At 40.1% G+C, this 21,222-nt stretch overlaps 1 protein-coding gene across 1 annotated transcript; it reads left to right on the forward strand.

Moving 5' to 3' along the window:
• The first annotated feature begins 17,209 nt into the window (after positions 1-17,209).
• LOC138834130 (olfactory receptor 9I1-like) lies at positions 17,210-18,154 on the forward strand. Its single transcript, XM_070032892.1, has one exon. The coding sequence runs from the start codon at positions 17,210-17,212 to the stop codon at positions 18,152-18,154; it is 945 nt and encodes a 314-aa protein (XP_069888993.1).
• Positions 18,155-21,222: the final 3,068 nt, after the last annotated feature.

Raw genomic sequence — 21,222 nt, forward strand, 5'->3', positions numbered from 1 at the left:
AAAACTAAAAGCCAATATGCGATGATAAGAGACCAAGATTTAGGCCATTAAGTACATTTCCAATGCAGAGGATGGTTTCCAACCATAGATGTTACATATATTCCATATATTGTGTATATTTCAACCACTGCTCACCTTCAGCAGAACCAAGTAGTCTTTCCCCCAGATGAGAAGGCTAGGTGAGTGTGGACAGAATGGGGTCCCTAAGAAGAGCTTTTGAAGACCAGAGCAAAAGGCATCTTCAGCACCTGTAGCTCACAAGCCCCAGCATCCATGGGAACACCAGTTAATAGGCATGCTCTATCCTGGCCTGGACCCTTCATCCCAGAAGAATGAGACAAGGGGATTGCCATTGACTGGAGTTTCTAATCAGGCCCTGAGCTTCTAATTAGGGTTCTCCAACCCCCAGAGGAAAGATCTCATCAGAAAAGAGCCACCTACATGCTGTTAGTGTTCTCACTTCTTTCTCACTCACCATTGGTTCTGTCAGGCAGCCCCCCACCATACCTCAGCCTCATCCTGGGGAGGAGGGAGATGACCTCTCTCCTGAACACTCTGAGGAGCTGGTTATCAATCTACAATGGCCCTTTCTGTCCAGTCTCACTTATGAGACACAAGTAAAATGAGTGACTAGGTGGAGCCTGTTTTCTCTTTTCTTCAACTAATATTTATCAAAGGCCTGGAACCCCATATGCATTTGTATTTACACTCAACTCACTGATTCCTCATAAAAAATCCTATGAGGCAGTCACTGTGGTTCTTCTATGCTACCAATAAGAGCAAAAAGTCAGACCCAGAATCTAATGCACGTGGCTCAAATGCTCTGTCACCTGAGCCATGCCCTAGCCCATTTTGGTCATATTTTGCTTTCCATCTAGGCTCCCCCTCTTCCTGCTTTGCTTCCTGAGTAACTCTGACTACAGGCACGCACCACCATACCTAGCTAGCTTTGTTCTTTTGAAACAAGATGTTGCCCACTCTGGCCTCACACTCAGTCCTCTTACCTCCACCTCCAGAGTGCTGGGATTCCAAGTATGCATCACCACACTTGCACAAATCATTGACTGTGCTGCACTGCCTGTGTCACTTAATCAATAATTGACAGAACTTAATCACTGCAGAAAATTTGAGCAATGGGTTTTTTTTTAAGTTTAAAGGAAGAAATTTAAGCCAATATAATCCTGCCATTCTAAAGAACCCTGTTAACAGTTGAAAGAAGGTGCACAAGACCATACTATTTAACACATAAGTTCTGACAGTGGGCCTGTGTTCAGATCCTCCTTCTGCTTTTTGAATTTCTATGAATAATAGCTTTTTCTATGCCCTCCTCCTGGAATAGTCTGGAGGCTTCCACAAAATGGCCCATAGGAAGCACCTAGAACATGGTCAGATATAATTGATAATCCGTGCAGAACTTTGTGCTATCAGCATTGACACCTTTTAAACTTAGTTTTAGATGCCATTGTATACAGTTAGTGGAAGGCCTCTATCATTTGATTGATAAGAGCATGGTAAAGCCACTGCATTACCCTAAGATACAGCAGGACTTCTCAGTGAGCCCCTCATGAATGCTGGGCCATCAGCACCAGATACAGACACTCTGTCTGTCCTGAAGGTCTGGGCAAACTTTCTCTTCCAGTGTGACACTTGAACTTGAAGGAACACAAGGGAAGTTATTATGTCCTAAAGGTAAGACATTCCAAAGTTTTTTGTTGTTTTTTTTTTTTTCTGAAATGTGGAAATCCTCAAATCTCTTGGGCACAGGAGACAACTTCTGCCCCCCCCCAAAAAAAAACTCATATAGAAAAAGCTATTATATAATGTCATTTGAAATGGAATGATGTTTTTCAGTGGTATTCATTGGACACTATGTTGACAATGAACTAGACAACTTGTGGGCGGGGATGGAAGGGAAAAACTGGGAGAGAGCTAGGAAATGAATGACATTGTCCAGAAAGAAATGTTCCCCTTACCTGCCTTAGGTAACTGTAACCCTCCATATATCATCTTTCTAGTAACATTTTCAAATTTTTATTAAAGAAATATTATAGTGTTTTGATTTATATGTCCTTATATATGTCTATACACATAGTAGTTTTTTTCTTTGTTGTTGTTTTTGTTTTCTTTTTGTATTGTTTGTTCTTTGTCTTTGGGAGAATAAGGGAACACAGAAATGGAGGGACAAAGGGTGAACAAATGCAGCAGTGGTGCTCACTTGATACTATGTTGAAACTGAACTATACAACTTGTGGGTGGGAATGGGAGGGGAAAACGGGGAAACAGCAATGGAAGGGGTGACATTGCCCAAAAAGAAATGTACTTATTACCCTACTTATGTAACTGTTACCTCTCTGTATATCAATAAAAAATAACAAAAACGATTAAAAATAATAATAACAAAAAACATATACTTGGTCTTCTATGTCTACAGGTTCCACATCAATGGATTCAGCCAATCTAGACAGAAAATGTTCAGAAGAGTTACATCTTTAGTGAACAAGTAAATACATTTCTTTTCTTCTCACTAGTCTCTAAAAAGAACCATATGACAATGACCTACATAGGGTTAGCTAACGTTGGCTAACTAACTTGAGCAGGTAACTAAGCTGTAGGAAGTTGTAAGTCATCAAGAGCTGATTCACAGTGTATGGGAGGATGTATACAAGTCATGCGCAAACGCCATGGCATTTGACTCAAGCATCCTGTGCATCCCTGGGTTAAAACTTGGAACCAAACCCCTGAGGAAACCAAGGGGTGACTCTATATACAAGAATATTGTCCGAGAAGAAACTACAGTGAATTCCATTTAGAACATTTATTAATCGAGATTTTCTCTTTTTTGACTTTTGATGGAGGACATTAGCATTCCCTTATGTGTATATCCCTGTCTGCTATTTTCTGACCATCTAGCACCCATGCCTACCACCCACAATGCACCCTGCACGCAGGAAGGCCTTTTCTACCTTCCCAGTGAGCCCTCATCGGTTCCCTCCCCACTCAGCACTGTTGGGAATACTTATATGGGAAAGTCCGGCTTTTAATCCTTCATCTTGGGAAATTCTCCAGTTGCCTAGTAGAGAGTGGCTAATTTTTATTATAGTCATGCAATATTCAAAAACTAAAAGCAAATGTGTGTGTGTGTGTGTGTGTGTGTGTGTGTGTGTGTGTGTGTGTGTGTGTGTGTGTGTGTGTGTGTGTGTGTACTGGGAAATACTTATGGCATTATATTCTCAGGATCTTCACATGTAAATTAGGCTACTGCCTCTAAATAAACTTGGGCACTTTGATGCTTCCCATTTATTAAAAAGAAATAACATCACTATCGTAGTTCTTTATGCACATGCACAGTTATTTCCTGGGATAATTTCCTACAGCTCTGGGGAGGAAGGAATTTCATGCAATTAATAAACTACCTTCAAGATGTTTCCCCAGACCCCACGTTCCATGAAGGTGTGTGTTGACAGAACCCCGTCAGCAGCAAAGGACTGTGATCTCTTTCCACTATTCATTCGGTGATTTAGGAAGGCAAACAAGTATCTCGTGGCTCTATAAAGTTGTAATTTTTTTTACTTGTTATGGTGTTAAATTTTCCATCTGGTTAGCCATCTTCATCTTTTCTTTTGTAATTTCAGCATTCATAATCTTTGCCCATTTTATTTTCTTTTTAACTGGCACGATCATTGTTCCTATTTGTGCACACAATGGGATGCTTTGTTTAACTTTCTACTAAGGTATTTGACTTTTGTAGTTGGACTACAGAAACATTAAGGATCTCCTCTTTGATTAGTTTGAATTAATATTTGTTGAGTGACTAGAAACACCTGGAACTATCCTAGGCACTGGAGATACAACAGTGAACAAGAAAAATTAAAAATCCCTGTTCTCATTCTAGGAGGCAGAGGCAAGGGAAGTAGTGGTACAAAGAAATAGAGAAGGGGATTCCCAGGGGTCAAAAAGGGTCTCTCTGATATGGCATTTACACCTGAGACCTGCACAGAAAAGAAAGCATGAAAGTGTCTCCTTATGTAGGGAGCATTTTGGACAGTAGGAACAGCAAGTGCAAAAGTCCTGTGGTAAGAGCCAGGCACCAGTGGCTCACGCCTGTAATCCTAGCTACTCAGAAGGCTGAGATCTGAGGATCGAGGTTCAAAGCCAGCCCAGGAAGGAAAGTCCAGAGACTCTTGTCTCCAATAAACCACCAGAAAACCAGAAGTGGCGCTATGGCTCAACAGGTAGAGCGCTAGCCTTGAGCTGAAGAGCTGAGGGACAGCACCCAGGCCCAGAGTTCAAGCCCCACATCGACCAAAAAAAAAGAAAAAAGTCCTAAGGCAAGAGTAAGCTAGGCTTTCAAGGAACAAACAGAAGCTAAAAAGATTTATTTTTAATTTTAAAGATGTAGGCAGGGAACAGAGCATATATGACCGCAGATCCCATAAGCCACAGTAAGAAATCAGACTTGATTCTAAGTGCCAATGGAAGACAGTGGGGATTTTTTTAACAAAATAATTATAAAATTTAATACACGTTTTATCTAATTTTTCTGGATTCTATGAACTCAACAGTAAAGGAAGCCAAGAGTAAAAGGAAACTATTAAGAGACTTTATGGGGTGAACTGAGATGACCTCGTACCAAAGTTCTACCTATCTTTCCACCTGTACCACCCCCCACATACACACACAAAATCACAACCACAACCACAATCACACAGGTTAGAAGGCCCTAGCTGAGTGGTGTGGCATTGTGGGAAAAAAAAGTACCAAAGTGCCTCTTGTCTTAAACCACTGAGAGTTCACATTATTTATTTCTGTAGTAGAACGTGGGGGCGTGAGGGAGACGAGAAGAACCAAGTGAATTTTGGAGGCTGGCAGGTAAATCTAACAGAATATACATCTCTGGCTCCTGTGAGAAGTAGGTTTTCAAGCGGGGCATGCCTGTCATTCCCATTACTCAGGAGGCTAAGATGAGGAGGATGGTAGCCTCAGCAGAAGAGTTTGTTAGATGCCAGCTGTAAAATAACCAGCAAAATGCCAGGCTGGAAGAGTGCCTCGTGTAGTAGAGCATGCAAACAAGCTGAGCAAGGGTGAGACTCTGAGTTCAAATCCCAGTGCTACCAAAAACAGGAAAGAAATATTTCTCATTTTATTATCTTTTATCTTTACAGGATATTATGACAAAGGAAATCTTTGCTATTTTATATAGATAAATACATGTGTTTTACCACCTGTATTTTCAACTTTAAAAAAATTTTTTACCAGGCACTGGGGCTCACATCTGTTAGCCACTCAGGAGGCTGAGATCTGTGCATTGTGGGTCAAAGCCAGCCTGGGCAGTTTTCTTGAGCATTTCCCTACATCAAAACACTTGCTCCAAATTTCCCGACCGAGATTTTCTTTTTAAGGTATCTCTTTCTAGATGTTCAGATAGAAGTTCTGGAAAGATAATATTAATAATAATGACAATAATAACAATAATAATGAAACACATCAAAGCATTTTAGCTTACAAAGAAAGAAAGAAACAAAGAAACAAAGAAAGAAAGAAACAAAGAAAGAAAGAGAAAGAGAGAGAGAGGGAGGGATAGAGAGAGGGAGGGAGGGAGGGAGGGAGGGAGGGAGAGAGGAAGGAAGGAAGGAAAGAAGGAAGGAAGGAAGGAAGGAAGGAAGGAAGGAAGGTCCTATATGGAGCCACTTTACAAGTTATCTTAGTGATATTGGAGTGGGAATGTTCCAATTTTGCCCCCAACTTCCCCTCTACTTTGTACAGATTGCAGGAAACATTTGAAAACTCCATTTTCAGTATATGTTCTTGTCATACAGTTGTCCCAAAGATATTTAACTATAGTAAATGATCGTTAATAATGTCAAAACAGAATTTTCTGAGATGTCAGAAATCCGGATTTGTGATTGCCTCCCTTTTTTATAATATATTCTTGAATCATCTGGCTCTGTAATTGAAATAAATGTCCCACTCTGGCTTGGCTGAATGATTGCTAATAAAGAAGTTTATTCTAGACAAGTTACTTAGAAGCCAATGGGGCACAGGGGCTATTTGAGCTTCTTACTTTTGGAAGAGCTCTGATGCTGTTATAATGAGTGGCTAAAGAGAGTTAGTCTAAGAAAGCACAACACAAGTCCTGTTATCTAGGAATGCAGCAGGCTAGAAGGCCATTCCAGGAATCCAGAATGTAGCTGAGTACTAGGGATGACTAAGAACTCATGATGAACAATGTAAGACAGATGGAACTCAGGGTAAATGTACGGTCCTAACAAAGGGAGTGTAGGTTTTAGACACAAGAAAGAGATAAAAGATGGAATAATGTTGACTGAACATAGAGACCTAGAAATGGATCTTTACCAGAGCTGAGCTCAGAAGCTGCTCCCTACAGACGCAAGTAAAGCATGTTTACATCAACCCAGTCTCATTTCTTCCTGGGCCAGTCGCATGCTTCAGAAAATTCTGAGCAGACAATGCAGTTGGCTTTCAACCTCAGACAGGCAGTTTGACATCAAGACTAAGGCAGATGCAGTGTAAAGACACCTTCATCAAAAGTCTTCCGCTCTAGGTTTCAGTCCTGACATGATCACTAATTGCAAGACATGTGCATTCCCTGCAGAAGCTCAGTTGAGCTTTGAGACCTAGAAGGCTTGGCAGTTACCATGAAACCTCAGGTTTGCTTTTTTTTCCTCCAAGATACATGGAGAGGATGAGATAATGAGCCTCTTCTGAACGCAAGCTCCCTGGGTAGGTCTGGGTTTTCCCAGAAGTCCTTGGGGCTGCCCCAGGTGCTTATTCATGTTCCAGAGAGAAAACCTTTTAGGTCACAGCAGAACCATTCCCTCCGAGCTATTCTCTAAACCATTTTAATATGCTCTGGTTTGCCGGGTTGCGAAGAAAAATCTAAAAATTGACCAACCACAGTCATCCGACGGAGCATTCTTCCCTGATTTCTGCAAAATGCTTAACCTTTAATTGGGTTTGAATTCAAACCCCAGATATTTCCAATGGGATTCTTCTACTTGGTAAGTGAGATTTATCTATAACACTGAAACCCTGTGAGGACACTGGCTCTGAAGTGAGAAACCTGTAGGTATAGGGAAGGTAAATTGGGCAGAGAATCTGACCTTTCCATCAGAACTGTCAACCCATTGGACTTTGCACACGCAGCCTGGGATGTTAACTTGCATGAAATATGTAAGTATGTCTGGGGCAAACTGTTTGAAACCTACAGCTTTAATTTCAGAGGTTTATATATCACTGAGTAAATGTTGAAACACTTAAATCATTACCTTGAAATGTTAACTCTAGATTGCAGAGCATAGAAATAGATTGCCCTGTAAATTACTTGACAAAAAAAAAATCTCCAAATTAAGCCGAGCACCAGGGACTCATGCCTATAATTCCAGTGACTTAGGAGCCTGCAGCCTAAGAATCAACATTCAAAGCCAACTCTGGCAGATCTCCAATTAGCTAACAAAAAAGCAAGAAGTGGAGGCATGGCTCAAGTGAGAAAATGCCAGCCTTAATTCTAAGTTATGTAAGAAGTCAAGCAAGAGGTCAAGGCCTTGAGTTTAAGCACAAGTATTGGCACAAATCATCAATATTAATCCTCTTCTCCCATGGAAGTTATAGGTGTAACTTTATTTGAAAAGTTTAGGAGGTCTGAATAAAGTATCAATCCTCTTTCCTATCAAGCCCAGGTGATAGGCTGGGAAGAGTTCAGAGTATAGAGTCAGAGAATCCTGGTTGAGATGTTGAATCTGCTCCCTTCTAGGCATGTACAGAGTTGGGTGACTTCTTTAACTACTTGAGGTTTCATTTATCTACGTAATGATTGTCTCTATAACCAACTTGCAAGATCAGAGGAAGGGCTAGAGTGAAAAGGAGGCAGGCCTGGATGTGTAAACACAAACCCAATGCAACTGCATCTGCACCCTAACCTCCTCCCACCAAGTTTCTGGTGAAATGCTTTGAAGGATTTTAATCCCTCAACAGAGGGCACCTCAAGAACAAGCCATAAGCAAAATAGAAAATGTACTTTGACAGGTTCAGAATTCATTGCTGACAAAGAAGTTGAAATTCAACAAGGGAAGGGGTGACATTGTCCAAAAAGAATGTACTTGCTACCTGACTTATAGAACTATAACACCTCTGTACATCACCTTTACAATAATAATTAAAAATAAAAATAGTATTTTAAAAAAGAAGTTGATAATGGCTAACTTCTTACATGTTTGAAAGTGAGAAGGATCCGTTTACTGAGGGAGATTTGTTTAATTCCATATATCATAAAATACAGAGAGAGATGAAAGTATTCATAGATAGAGAACAGAATTTACTGACAACTACCTCTTCTTAGATAAATTAGTCTGCAAGAGGCTTAGATTCCTGTTTGCTAAGAACAGATTATAAAAATTACTTAAAGCATTATTTTCAAGACTAAATAAGATAATATATGCAAAGTACTCAAATGCTTTAGCAAAATGGATGAGGTAAACCTGTATCAACATATCAAAGAAGACTAATAAAATCATAAATCACAAGCTATATCTGCCAGCAGTACATAGACAAATCACAAAGATGCAATCAATATGGAACAAAGAAATAAGATAGAATTTATATCATGGGGCTGGGAAGGTGGCTCAGTGGTAGAGCGCTTGCCTTGCATGCCTGAGGCCCTGGGTTCGATTCCTCAGCACCACATAAGCAAAAAGAAAAAAGCTGGAAGTGGCGCTGTGGCTCAAGTGGTAGAGTACTAGCCTTGAGCTGAAGAGCTGAGGGACAGCGCCCAGGCCCAGAGTTCAGGCCCCACGACCGGACCCAAAAAAAAAAAAAAAGAATTTATATCATAAAGCTGGCATGCATACATTGAACAATCTAAAATAGACACCTTTGAGGATAGGATAGAAAATATTCAAATCATATGGGTAACTCAAACCTCTAATCCTAGCTACTCAGGAGGCTGGGCTCCGAGGATCAAGCTTGAGCAGAAAGGTTCACCAGACTCTATCTCCAATTAACCAGCAAAATGTTGGACTAGAAATATGGGTCAAACCCTGAAAACATTACAGGAAGGAATAGGAGAAACTCTAGGGCTCCTTGGCACAGGCCAAAATTTTCTTAATAAAGACCCAGGAACACAACAAATCACAGAAAGGTTGGACACGTGGGATTGCATGAAGCTGCAGAGCTTCTGTATGACAAAGCACATAGCTAGCAAGATCAATAGAAAGCCCATGGATTGGGAGAAGATTTTCATTAGCCATACAACGGACAAGGGTCTCATATCTAAAATATACTTGGAACTCAAAAACTTAAATCCTCCAACAACAAATCCTCAAAGAAACAACTGCCCAATAAATAAGTGGGCTAAAGACTTAAAGAGAAACTTCTCTGAAGAGAAAATAAGAATGGCCAATAGACACATGAAGAAAAGTTCAACCTCCCTAGCCATAAAAGAGATGCAAATCAAAACAATATTGAGATTCCACCTCGCCCCAGTTAGAATGGCTAAAATCAAGAACTCTAATAACAACAGATGCTGGAGGGGATGTGGCCAAAAGGGAATCCTACTGCATTGTTGGTGGGAGTATAAACTGATTCAACCACTTTGGAAAGTAGTATGGAGGTTCCTAAAAAGACTCCACATAGAGCTCCCCTATGACCCAGCAATCTCACTTTTGGGCATTTACCCAAATGATCACAAACAAGACCACACTAAAGCTACCAGCACAACTATGTTTATTGCAGCATTATTTACCATAGCTAAGATATGGAACCAACCCAGATGCCCCTAGTAGATGAATAGATCAAGAAAATGTGATAAATATATAGATACACACACACACACAGACACAGACACAGACACAGACACACACGCACACGCACACACACACACACACACACACACACACACACACACACAATGGAATTCTATGCCTCCATCAGAAAGAATGACACTGCCTCATTTGTTAGGAAATGAAAAGATTTGGAAAAAATTATATTAAGTGAGGTAAGCAATAAAAAATATTTTTTTTAATTTTATTTTATTTTATTTGAGAACATACTGTACAGAGGGGTTACAATTACATTGGCAGGATAATGCATACATTTCTTACCAAGCATTGCAGCCTCCTCCTTTGTTTAGCCTTCACCTCCCTTCCCAGCCTCCCCCTTCCCCCCCACACCGACATTGTAAAGCTTGCTTTGACATGACATTTTGTAATTCTCCTTGTTGCAACAAGTCCACCTGAATCCTTAAACGACTTGTTTGTCCCCATCTCCTCCACATGTTATACTGACATCAAATAAAGTGAAAGCGGGGGTTACACTGTGGGGGAGGGACATACAAAGCAACAAAGAAATAATCTTATAAATGCGTTAGAAACACATGCATGAAAGAAACGAAAACATTAAAATACATATTTAAGGGTTCGTTTTCCTAACATCACATTATCTGACCTTTTCCGCTTGACTCATACCTATACTAGATATTGCAAATAAGGGAAACCATGGGACCTATGTTTCTTTGGGCCTGGCTTACTTCACTTAATATAATTTTTTCCAAGCCTTTCCATTTCCTAACAAATGGGGAAATGTCATTCTTTCTGATGGAGGCATAGAATTCCATTGTGTATATATACCACATTTTCTTGATCCATTCATCTACTGAGGGGCATCTGGGTTGGTTCCATATCTTAGCTATGGTAAATAATGCTGCAATAAACATAGTCATGCTGGTAGCTTTAGTGTGGTCTTGTTTGTATACATTTGGGTAAATGCCCAAAAGTGCGATTGCTGGATCATAGGGGAGATCTATGTGAAGTCTTTTGAGGAACCTCCATACTGCTTTCCAAAGTGGTTGAACAAGTTTACATTCCCACCAACAATGAAGTAAGGTTCCTTTCTGTCCACATCCCCTCCAGCATCTGTTGTTGTTAGAGTTCTTGATTTTTGCTGTTCTAACTGGAGTGAGGTGATATCTCAATGTTGTTTTGATTTGCATTTCTTTTATGGCTAGGGATGTTGAACATTTCTTCATGTGTCTATTGGCCATCCTTCTTTCTTCTTCAGAGAAGCTTCTCTTTAAGTCTTTAGCCCACTTATTTATTGGGCAGTTGTTTCTTTGAAGATTTGTTGTTGGGGGATTTAATTTTTTGAGTTCCAGGTATATTTTAGATATGAGACCCTTGTCCGTTGTATGGCTAGTGAAGATCTTCTCCCAATCCGTGGGCTTTCTATTGATCTTGCTAGCTATGTCCTTTGCCATGCAGAAGCTCTGTAATTTCATGTAATCCCATTTGTCCAACCTTTCTTTGATTTGTTGTGTTTCTGGGTCTCTATTAAGAAAATTTCGGCCTGTGCCAAGGAGACCTAGGGTTTCTCCTATTCCGTCCTGTAATGTTTTCAGAGTGTTTGCTTTGACTCCGAGGTCTTTGATCCATTTGGAGTTGATTCTGGTGCAGGGTGATATATAAGGATCTAGCTTTAGTTTTCTACAAGTAGTTAACCAATTTTGCCAGCACCATTTACTGAAGAGGCTGTCTTTCTTCCATTCTATTTTTTTAGCTCCCTTATCGAAGATTAGATGGCTATAGGTCTGTAGGTTCATTTCTGGGTTTTCAATTCTATTCCATTGGTCCTGAGGTCTGTTCTTGTGCCAGTACCAGGCTGTTTTGCTTACTATGGCTTTATAGTAGAGTTTGAAATTTGGTATTGATATTCCTCCAGCACTGTTCTTTCTGTTGAGGATCATTTTTGCTATTTGGGGTCTTTTATTGTGGAACTGAAATTTCTTAGGCAACTAATTTTGATATTCGGGAATTTTGTTATGGATTCAAGGACCATGAATTAGAAAATTCCAAATTGAGGGGATTTGGATGTATTATTAATAGTCCAGGTAAATGGTCCAGAAGGTGTGGTGTAGGAAAATGGAGTCGGTAGACTTGGATGTGGACCCTAACTCCTTCATATAGCTTTATATGTCTGGTCTCCATTGCTCATCCACAGATAAGACTAATGTTATCTGTCCAGTGGCTTACTACCAGAAGTCTGTGAAGTAGAACATTCTAGAACAAAAGAGCTATTTTTCAAGAAAGGATAAATGAATGTGGGCTTCCATGCAGAAGCTCCCAAGGGTGACTTAGACATTAGGCATTTTCATGATGAGAATCCTGGATGCACAAAGGAACTGGTCAGCTACCAGTGTGAGTGTATTCGATGTAACTCAACTCCATGGCCTATGGCAGCAAGGAACTTTAGGAGCTACAGAGATGATCATGACTCAAATGTAAAAGAAACAAAATACAATTATTTTACCAAATGCTAAAGCACAAGAATCAATCATTCATTTGATGTTTGAGATCTTTTCTGAGAAGTGACAGAAGTTTACAGACATCTCTTCCTCTACATATACTATGCATATACATATACTATACATATACTAGCAATTTAGTGTTTGGCATGTATACAATCACCATTGTGAAGTGAAGCACCATTTAACTATTTTTATAACTAACCCACAAGGAAAGTAAGAAGACTTAAGTAGAAGAGCAGGTGTGGTTACATGAATGGATTTTTTTTAAAAACTGACTCTTTTTAATAGGGTAGAAAAAAGAGAGAAGACAAGACAGGGGAGTGACTTTCTATTTACTTTAGTGAGAGCCAAAATATACTTAATTATTGAAATATATATATATGTATCTATAAAGTTACACGTATATGTACTGAGGTATAGAGAGAAAAAAAGGTTTAAGAGATATTGACAGCAATACAGCAAAATATACCTGAAGGAAATGCAGTATCTTTCAAGAAATCATGTTTCTAAAATTCACTATAACACTAGCAAAAAACAATAGTGTATAACATTGTTTACCTCTTTTCTACATGCTGAACATTTCTGCTCAGTCTTTACAGATATAAAATTATATAATACTCTCAAAGTCATCCTATGATGCAAGCCTACATTTTTCACCTTATGAATTAGAAATTCCACATTATGGATTAAGTCACAAAGGGATTAGAAAATATTCCCAAAGCCACATAAAACTGATACACATCAAGTCTACAACTTTGAACTTATTTAAAATTGATATGTCAAAATTGGTTGGAAAACTTTGGAATGTAATATTCCAGCCCTTGAGTTGGAATGGAAAAGACTAAATTGGGGAGGAAAGCTTTTTCTTATTAGTTAATACTGACTAGGCCTTTTTTACTGCCTTCCTGAATAATCACACAATCAAAAGAACAACATCTAACAGTTCACTGTAAGAAAATAGCCATCGGGAAGAGCCGATCTATCACTTTCCAACTTGTGAGAGGCAATCATGAGAAGAGAGGTTTAATTCATCTATTTGGGGAGGTCAGTATGTAGAAAGAACAAGAAAAGGGCTTACTGGCCTGAAAAGAAAAGTAAAAAGGAGAAATTCTCCAACTATGACGGCTCAGTTTTAGGTATGTCATGGAAGAGTCCCCTGGCTGAGGTGAGATTGCTATGTATCTGTCTTGGTCCCTTCAAAATTTAAGATCACCGATCTCTTCATAGAAATTTCCAAAAGTTAAACCAGAATTAATTCAAATGTTCCAAGTTCAGGTCCCAGAATTCAGCACATTTCCAAGGAGAATCAACCAGGTTCTTGATTGCTGGTAAACAAGCTCTATAAAATAGACCCAGGATTGCAATCCCTACCAGAAATTGGGATTTGATTTTAATTCATTCTCACCCCTAGGCCAGGTCTCCATTGAATCCATGGTGAAGCTGAAGCTCACCACAGTTACCAGCTTCATTCTCATGGACCTAGTGACTTTCCCACCCTAAAGATTCCCCTCTCCATGTTGTTTCTCTTTTTCTACCTCATCACCCTTCTAGGGAACATGGGTACGATCATTTTCATCAAAGTAGATGTCCAGCTCCCCAGCCCTGCCATTTTATAATTGCAGTCTCAATCAGAGAGTGAGAAAACAAACCCAGCTGCTTACAGATATAAAAACATGTGCAAGAACGTTTTATAAAAGAAGCATTGTAATGAATCCATTGTTTTATTACTACAACAGCGTCCTCTGCCACGTAAATAAAATTCTCAGTTGTGCTGATAGAAAGGAAGTGCTTAACGATCAAAAATGTCAAATTTGTAGATTTGGCTATAGATTCAAAGAACCTGAATGAGCACATTTGAGCTTGAAGAGATCTGAATGTTGCTTTATGAGCCAAGCAACTAGTTGAGGGGAACCAGTAGAGGATAAAGGATTCTGACTCTGCTGTGGGTCTGGCTCCCCTATAAATGAGAAAGCCAGATAGTTTTAGATATCTGACTTCAGTTGTGCATCCGCAAATTACGAATCACATTATGTGTCCAGCCAGGATTCTGCACAATACCGTAAGTAGAACGTTGTGCAACCAGAGACGCCTTTCAAGAACGGAGTTATGATTGTGCACTTCTATACAAGAGTTCCCAAGGATGATCAGACTGTCATCATTTTCATAGGGATCCTAGATATATGTGGGAAATGGACACATCAAACATATGCTTTTTGATGTGACTCAGAACTGTGCCATATGGCAAAAAGGAACTTTATGAAATGAAGAAATTATGATGAGGCAGATCTAATTATGTTGAGCAACTGTCAAGGTGTAAGAGAAGATTATTCATGTCACATGATGAATGAGAGCTTCTCCTAGAAGCAATGAAAGTTTGGGGATATGTCGTCCACCGCATCTCCACAGCATGTATGCAAACATCATAGTTAAACACCACGGTTTGTTATATATATAATCAACCTATGGGCAAAGTATTAAAGATCAGACTAAAAGTGATAACATTGTGACATGAGGGAGGAAAAGAGTGACTTTAAAAAAATAGAATAGAGGGCTGGGAAGGTGGCTCCGTGGTAGAGTGTTGCCTTGCATGCATGAGGCCCTGGTTTCGATTCCTCAACATCAAAACAGCAGGAAAAGCCAGAAGTAGCGCTGTGGCTCAAATGGTAGAGTGATAGCCTTTACTAAAACCTGAGGGACAGAGCCCAGGCCCAGAGTTCAGGCCCCATGACCGACAAAAAAAAAAATAGAATAGAAATGAGGGCAGAAGAAATATTAAAGAAGTGATTTCTTCATATTTTTAGTGAGAGTCCAAATTCTTAGATATTATAACAAAGACATAAATCTTTGTATACCTATCTCAACTATAGATGATATGTGACTATAGAGAAAGATGATGTATAACTATATAAAGAATAATATGTCAATATATAAAAACATATAGACATGTAGGCATATAGGAACAAGTAAATATATTAAATAAATATATAGACCAATACAGTAAAGCCCAATTGAGAGAAATGCATTATCATTTAGACCAGAAATGGACACATACTTTCTAAAACTGATCATGACAGCAAAGAATAATAATAGCATGCGTAAAATACTTTATAAGCTAGAAACTGTTCACTCCTTACAGGTATTAAGCTATTTAATATTGAAAATACACTGATTCAGGCACAGTATTTTGGGGTTTTTCTGTTGCTTGTTTTTAATTTTTTATTGTAAGGATGATATAGAGAGGGGTTGCACAAGTCAGGCAGTGAGTACATTTCTTTTTGAACAGTCAGACAGAATATTTTGGTGTCATAGATAAGAAATTGAGACACAAGGTATAGATAACTTGTCCAAAGCCTTACAACAAGGTTATATATGACAAGATGAGGGGTTTGAACATATTTATCATCTTAAACACAATGTATTCAACTTGTCCTTTCAACTGTCATGATTAAGACTATCTGACTAGGGAATTTTTACTGCCTGTTTGAATAATCATATAAAAAGAAAAAAATGCGGACATTGTAGGAATAGTCAACATGAAGACCTTGTTTATCTTTTTTTTTGAGGGGGGAAGGGTCGTGGGGCCTGAACTCTGGGCCTGGGCGCTGTCCCTCAGCTCTTCAGCTCAAGGCTAGCACTCTACCACTTGAGCCACAGCAACACTTACAGCTTTTTTCTTTTTGCTTATGTGGTGCTGAGGAATCGAACCCAGGGCCTCAGGCATGCAAGGCAAGCATTCTACCACTGAGCCATCTTCCCAGCCCAGTTTAAAAATAAATAAATAAATAAAGAGTTTTAGGATAAAAAATAGATTGAATTCATGTAAGCCACTGGGAAGAGGAAGACAACTCCCATGAAGGACTCTGTGTGTGGAGCTTATATGGCAAATACCTACCTGACCAAATGCATGGTGGGTATAGAAGTGAGTATTGAAGACTGCAGTCCCAGATAACATTTGTTAGGGGTTTCTTTTATTGTTGTTGTCTTGTTTTGCTTGATTATTATTGTAAAGGTGATGTACAGGGGGGTTACAGTTACATAAGTCAAGTAATGAGCACATTTCTTTTTGGACAATGGCCCCTCTTCCTTCATCTTCTCCCAGGTTTTCCTCCCAGCCTTCTTCCCCCACAAGTTGCGCAGTTTATTTTCAACATAGCATCTACTGATTATCATTGCTGTATTTGTTCACCCTTTGTCCCATCTTCTGTGCTCCTGTTTACCCTCCTCAAGACAGATAAACTTACAAATAAGACAAAAGGTATAGAAATCAAAAACAGCTACAAAGGCGGGCTGGGGGAAGGAAAACAACAACAAAAAAACCCTCTTGTTTCCATTTCTGGGAGTACATTTTGATAAACATCATTTTGTATGATTATATGCACATAGCTATGGCCCCCTGTGAGCCTCTGCTAAGAATATCCTCCTTTGGACTCAGTGTGTGAATGCCTAGAGTCTTGAGTAATTTATGATGTCCAAGAGTATTATGTTGTTTTTTTTTTGTAACCATACAGTGTGTTTAATTATAGCTTTCTAGGCACATTCTAGTTACAACAAATGAGTGAAACCATGCAACCTATGTTTCTTTGGACCCAGAGGGTATTTGAATAAATGTCCACCTTGTTCCTGTTAAAACCTGAGAATTGACTCTCTCTTCACAGAAATTTCCTGAACATAAACCAGAATTAATTTGAAAAAAGAAACCCATGATCAAGTGTCACCACTATGAAAATTCAAGAAATGCTCAAGAAAATCACCCAGGTTAAAGATTTCTGAAAATCATTCTGAAAAAAAAAATAAGATTGCAAATGTAACTTCTACCAGTGGAAAAAAAATTGTCATTCAATTCTGGAATATTTTTCCTTCCTCCTCATCCTCAGATCAAAAGATTACATAGATACTATGGCTAATAATAATCTCACCATGGTAACTGAGTTCATTCTCATGGGCTTTACTGAACACCCCAAGTGGAAGGTTCCCCTCTTCATACTATTTCTCGGTTTATACCTTGTCACCCTTCTGGGGAATGTGGGAATGATTATTCTAATCCGGGTGGACGTCCAACTCCACACCCCTATGTACTTCTTCCTGAGCCACCTCTCCCTGCTGGATGCCTGCTACACCTCAGTCATCACCCCTCAGATCCTGGCCACCCTTGCCACAGACAAAACTGTCATCTCCTATAGCCAATGTGCTGCCCAGTTCTTCTCCTTCACCGTCTGTGCAGGTACAGAGTGCTTCCTGCTGGCCGTGATGGCCTATGACCGCTATGTTGCGATCAGTAGCCCACTGCTCTACACTGCAGCCATGAACCCCAGAGTCTGCTGGACTTTGGTGATGGGAGCTTACATCTGTGCTGTGTCTGGGGGCATTCTACGTACCTCATGCACCTTCTCTCTTTCCTTCTGTGAGGACAACAATATCAACTTCTTCTTCTGTGACTTCCCACCTCTGCTGAAACTTGCCTGTAGTGACACAACAAACGCTGAGATTATCCTTGTCTTCTTTGCCAACATTGTGATTTTGGTCAATGCTTTGGTCATCCTGATTTCCTACCTGCTCATCCTCAAGTCCATTCTGAGGATGAAGTCTTCAGGTGGCAGGGCCAAGACATTCTCCACATGTGCCTCCCACCTCACTGCTGTGGCCCTGTTCTATGGAACCCTCACCTTCATGTACATACGGAATGGCTCAGACACATCCTTGGAGGAAGACAAGATTGTGTCTGTCTTCTACACTGTGGTCATCCCCATGCTGAACCCTCTGATCTACAGCCTGAGAAACAAGGATGTGAAAGCTGCCTTCAGAAAGGTCACTGGTAGATTCCAGGTGTCCTTGAGTGCATAGGTTAGACTTAGTGGCCCTCTTTTCTTAATTTTGTTGCCACATAAATATACCTTAATAGAAATCAGCACTGTGTATGCATCCAATATGCTCACAAAGAAAACAGACACATAAACTATAAAGTAGAGAATTTTCTATAGTCCAACAGCTCTAGGACTTGCTCATCACCATCTCCCACATGAAGCCATTCCTTGGCATTCAGATTTCTCTTCCTGCTCTTTGAGGCCATCACATGCATCATCTGAGATCCTTCAGTTGCTTCACCTGGCCCTGAGGTTTGGTATCCTTTCCCTCCTGCCTTTTCTACCATCCATGCTGTCATATTCCCTGCCAATGATTACATCTGAGGATTCTGTAGAAGTCTGCTATTGTCTTACTTGTTTCTCATCACCCAATTAGCATTGTGAGTTGTTTAATACCAGCCTCACCCTTCACCGATACAATGTCTTTCTTTTAGAGTACTTTCCCTCTTCCTCAGGCCCCAATAAAAGATCTTTCAAATAACTCAGTGGTTGTGTAGTTCCTGTGTCCATGTTATGCTGACATCTTCGAGGTGAACTAATGCACTTTAACCTTGAGGAAATCTCAGGCGTCAAGGCTAGTTTCTAAAGGACTCAACACATTGCTTCTTCCCTCTAGTTATCTCATGAGCAACTCCAATTTACCAAATGTCCTATTTCTGGGGATAGCAATGTCAAAGAACACAGACAGATATAGACAGTTGGAACACATACTGCCTCTCTAGCAAAGATTTTATCAGGAGGAACTACGCATGACCCCTTCTGCAAAGCCCTGGAGAGCTGAGTCTTTGCTTCATTCATTTCTCAGTCCAAGGCCTCTATCTGGTCCTTCCACAGATGCTTTTAAAATGATTTGCATACCTGGTCTTCTTTGGATTTCACAGTAATATACATCGCTAAAAGGCAAGTTATTTAACAAATTTTTAACAAGTTGTTAAAACACAGCTAAATATAAAATTTTGAAATATGTACCTATATAAAATTGACTTTTCCGGTGAAGAAACCATTTCCTCAAATATACTAGATCACTCAAGAAGGCTCAGCAATAGGCAAGGCTGAAAGCAAACACTGATTTTCCATCCATTCCTTGTGAGACTTGCAGTAAATATTTAGTTTCTCAGGCCTAAATTAAGTAGAATGAATCCTAATTCAACAAATGTTATAGGTTGGGGAAAAGAGAATATGGAAAATCAGAAACAAAGCACTTTTCTAAGTTCCCCCCTAAAAAAAAAGAAAAGAAAAAATATATCAGGTGTATGTCTGCAGGGAACGATGGGGGATGTGGAAATACAAAAGAAGAGAAAGAGAAGAATACATAGTGAGAAAGCATGGAATTCCAGAAATGTTGAATTTTATCTTTATAAAGGAAACAAAAGCCCCTGACAAGACCTGCTAAGGAAAACAGAGAATTCCCTCCAATAGGGTTATATGCAAAACTAAGAAAATGAAAGCCTCCATTGGAGACCTCATAAGTGCACACTGGTGCTTGCAAACATAAGGATTGGCCTTGGAGGGGAGGGGCTTGGAGATGCTGTCATTCTGCATTCCTCGCAGCAACTAGATGCTGCAGATGGGGTCCTGGCCCCTTCTAAACACGCACTGGTGCCACAGGAGGATCATGGCGTCACCTTCAGAAAGGCCTTACTGAGACCTCCGGAGAGCAGAAGATTCGGCCTTTTTCTGATTTTTCAAATCCTAAAGACCTCAGCCCCTCTGTTGGATAACCAAGCGTCCTTTCTGAAAATCAGTGTGGCCTAAGACTTGGACTCCGATTCATGCAGGGGTTGTCCAAGCTGTGAGCTCTGAGCCGCAGCACTACACAGACAAACTGAGATGTCCACCACAACATAATGGGGATGCGTGGGCCATGCTAGCCCACACAGAGGAACTGTGTGCCAGGCAACCCTGCAGAGAGAACCTGGGGCAGCCCCAAGCCATGGGCAGGAACCATGGGCCATTACGTACCATAGAAGAAAACTGTGGGTGAACACATCAGGAAATACAGACCACGCATGAGTGATCAGAGACTGGAAGAAAACAACTACGGCTCTGATGGGGTTCAGCCTGTACACATCGCTTTCTGGTCTGACGTATTTGGATCTCAGAGAGATGAATTAACTTCCCTACTTACCAATTAAACTGTGGGCAGGAAATGGACGAACCTGGGGAGAGAGGAATTCTCCTCACCAAGAAGTGATTGACTGATGGTTTTGTTTCTTCTGATTTTTGTTTTGGCTTTTGTTGTTGTTATGGTTTGGCTAGACCGGTGTGTTTGGGCGGTTATTGTTATTTATTCTTTTGTTGTTCAGCTTCTGACATGCAACTTAAAAGTCAGGAATAGGGAAGAGTATGCTTAGTATAAAATCAGGAATAGGGAAGAGTATGTTTGGTATAAACTGATCTTCAACAAAAGTCCTCAGATCTGAGTTCAAGTCCTGACCACTACACTAAGTGCAGAACAGCAGAACGTGTGTGTGTGTGTGTCTAAGGCTTGAATGAAGGGTTTTTTAACTTTTTTTTTTTTTTTTGGTCAGTTGTAGGGCTTGAACTCTGGGCCTGGGTGCTGTCCCTCAGTTCTTCAGTTCAAGGTTAGCACTCTACCACCTGAGCCACAGCACCACTTCCAGTTTAATGAGTAGTTTATTGGAGATCAGAGTCTCACAGCCTTTCCTTTCCCAGGCTGGCTTTGAACCGAGATCCTGAGATCTCAGCCTCCTGAGTAGCTAGGATTACAGGCCTGAGCCACCGTGCCTGGCTAGGGTTTTTTAACTAACAGATTTTTGCTATAGCAATTTTCACATAGGTTCTTTCATTTGTGTGTGATTTTTTTCTGCACATGTATTTATCATATTGCTAAACATGTGCATATATTATATATGTATCTCCCTTTTTTTGTCTGTCAGTACTGAACTTAGGGCCTCATGTTTTTGGAAGAGGTGCTCTAACACTTCACACAGGCCTCTTCTCACATTTTTGCCCAGAACCAAACTCAAACTACTATCCTCATACCTATATCTTGCACAAAGCTGGGATTACAACTATGCAATCACC

The sequence above is a fragment of the Dipodomys merriami genome, unplaced genomic scaffold, assembly GCF_024711535.1.
Source record: "Dipodomys merriami isolate MVZ:Mamm:240054 unplaced genomic scaffold, mDipMer1.0.p SCAF_21, whole genome shotgun sequence".
NCBI lineage: Eukaryota > Metazoa > Chordata > Mammalia > Rodentia > Heteromyidae > Dipodomys > Dipodomys merriami.

Coding starts and splice junctions, on each gene's coding strand:
- LOC138834130 (XM_070032892.1), top strand. CDS start 17,210: ATGGCTAATAATAATCTCACCATGGTAACTGAGTTCATTCTCATGGGC.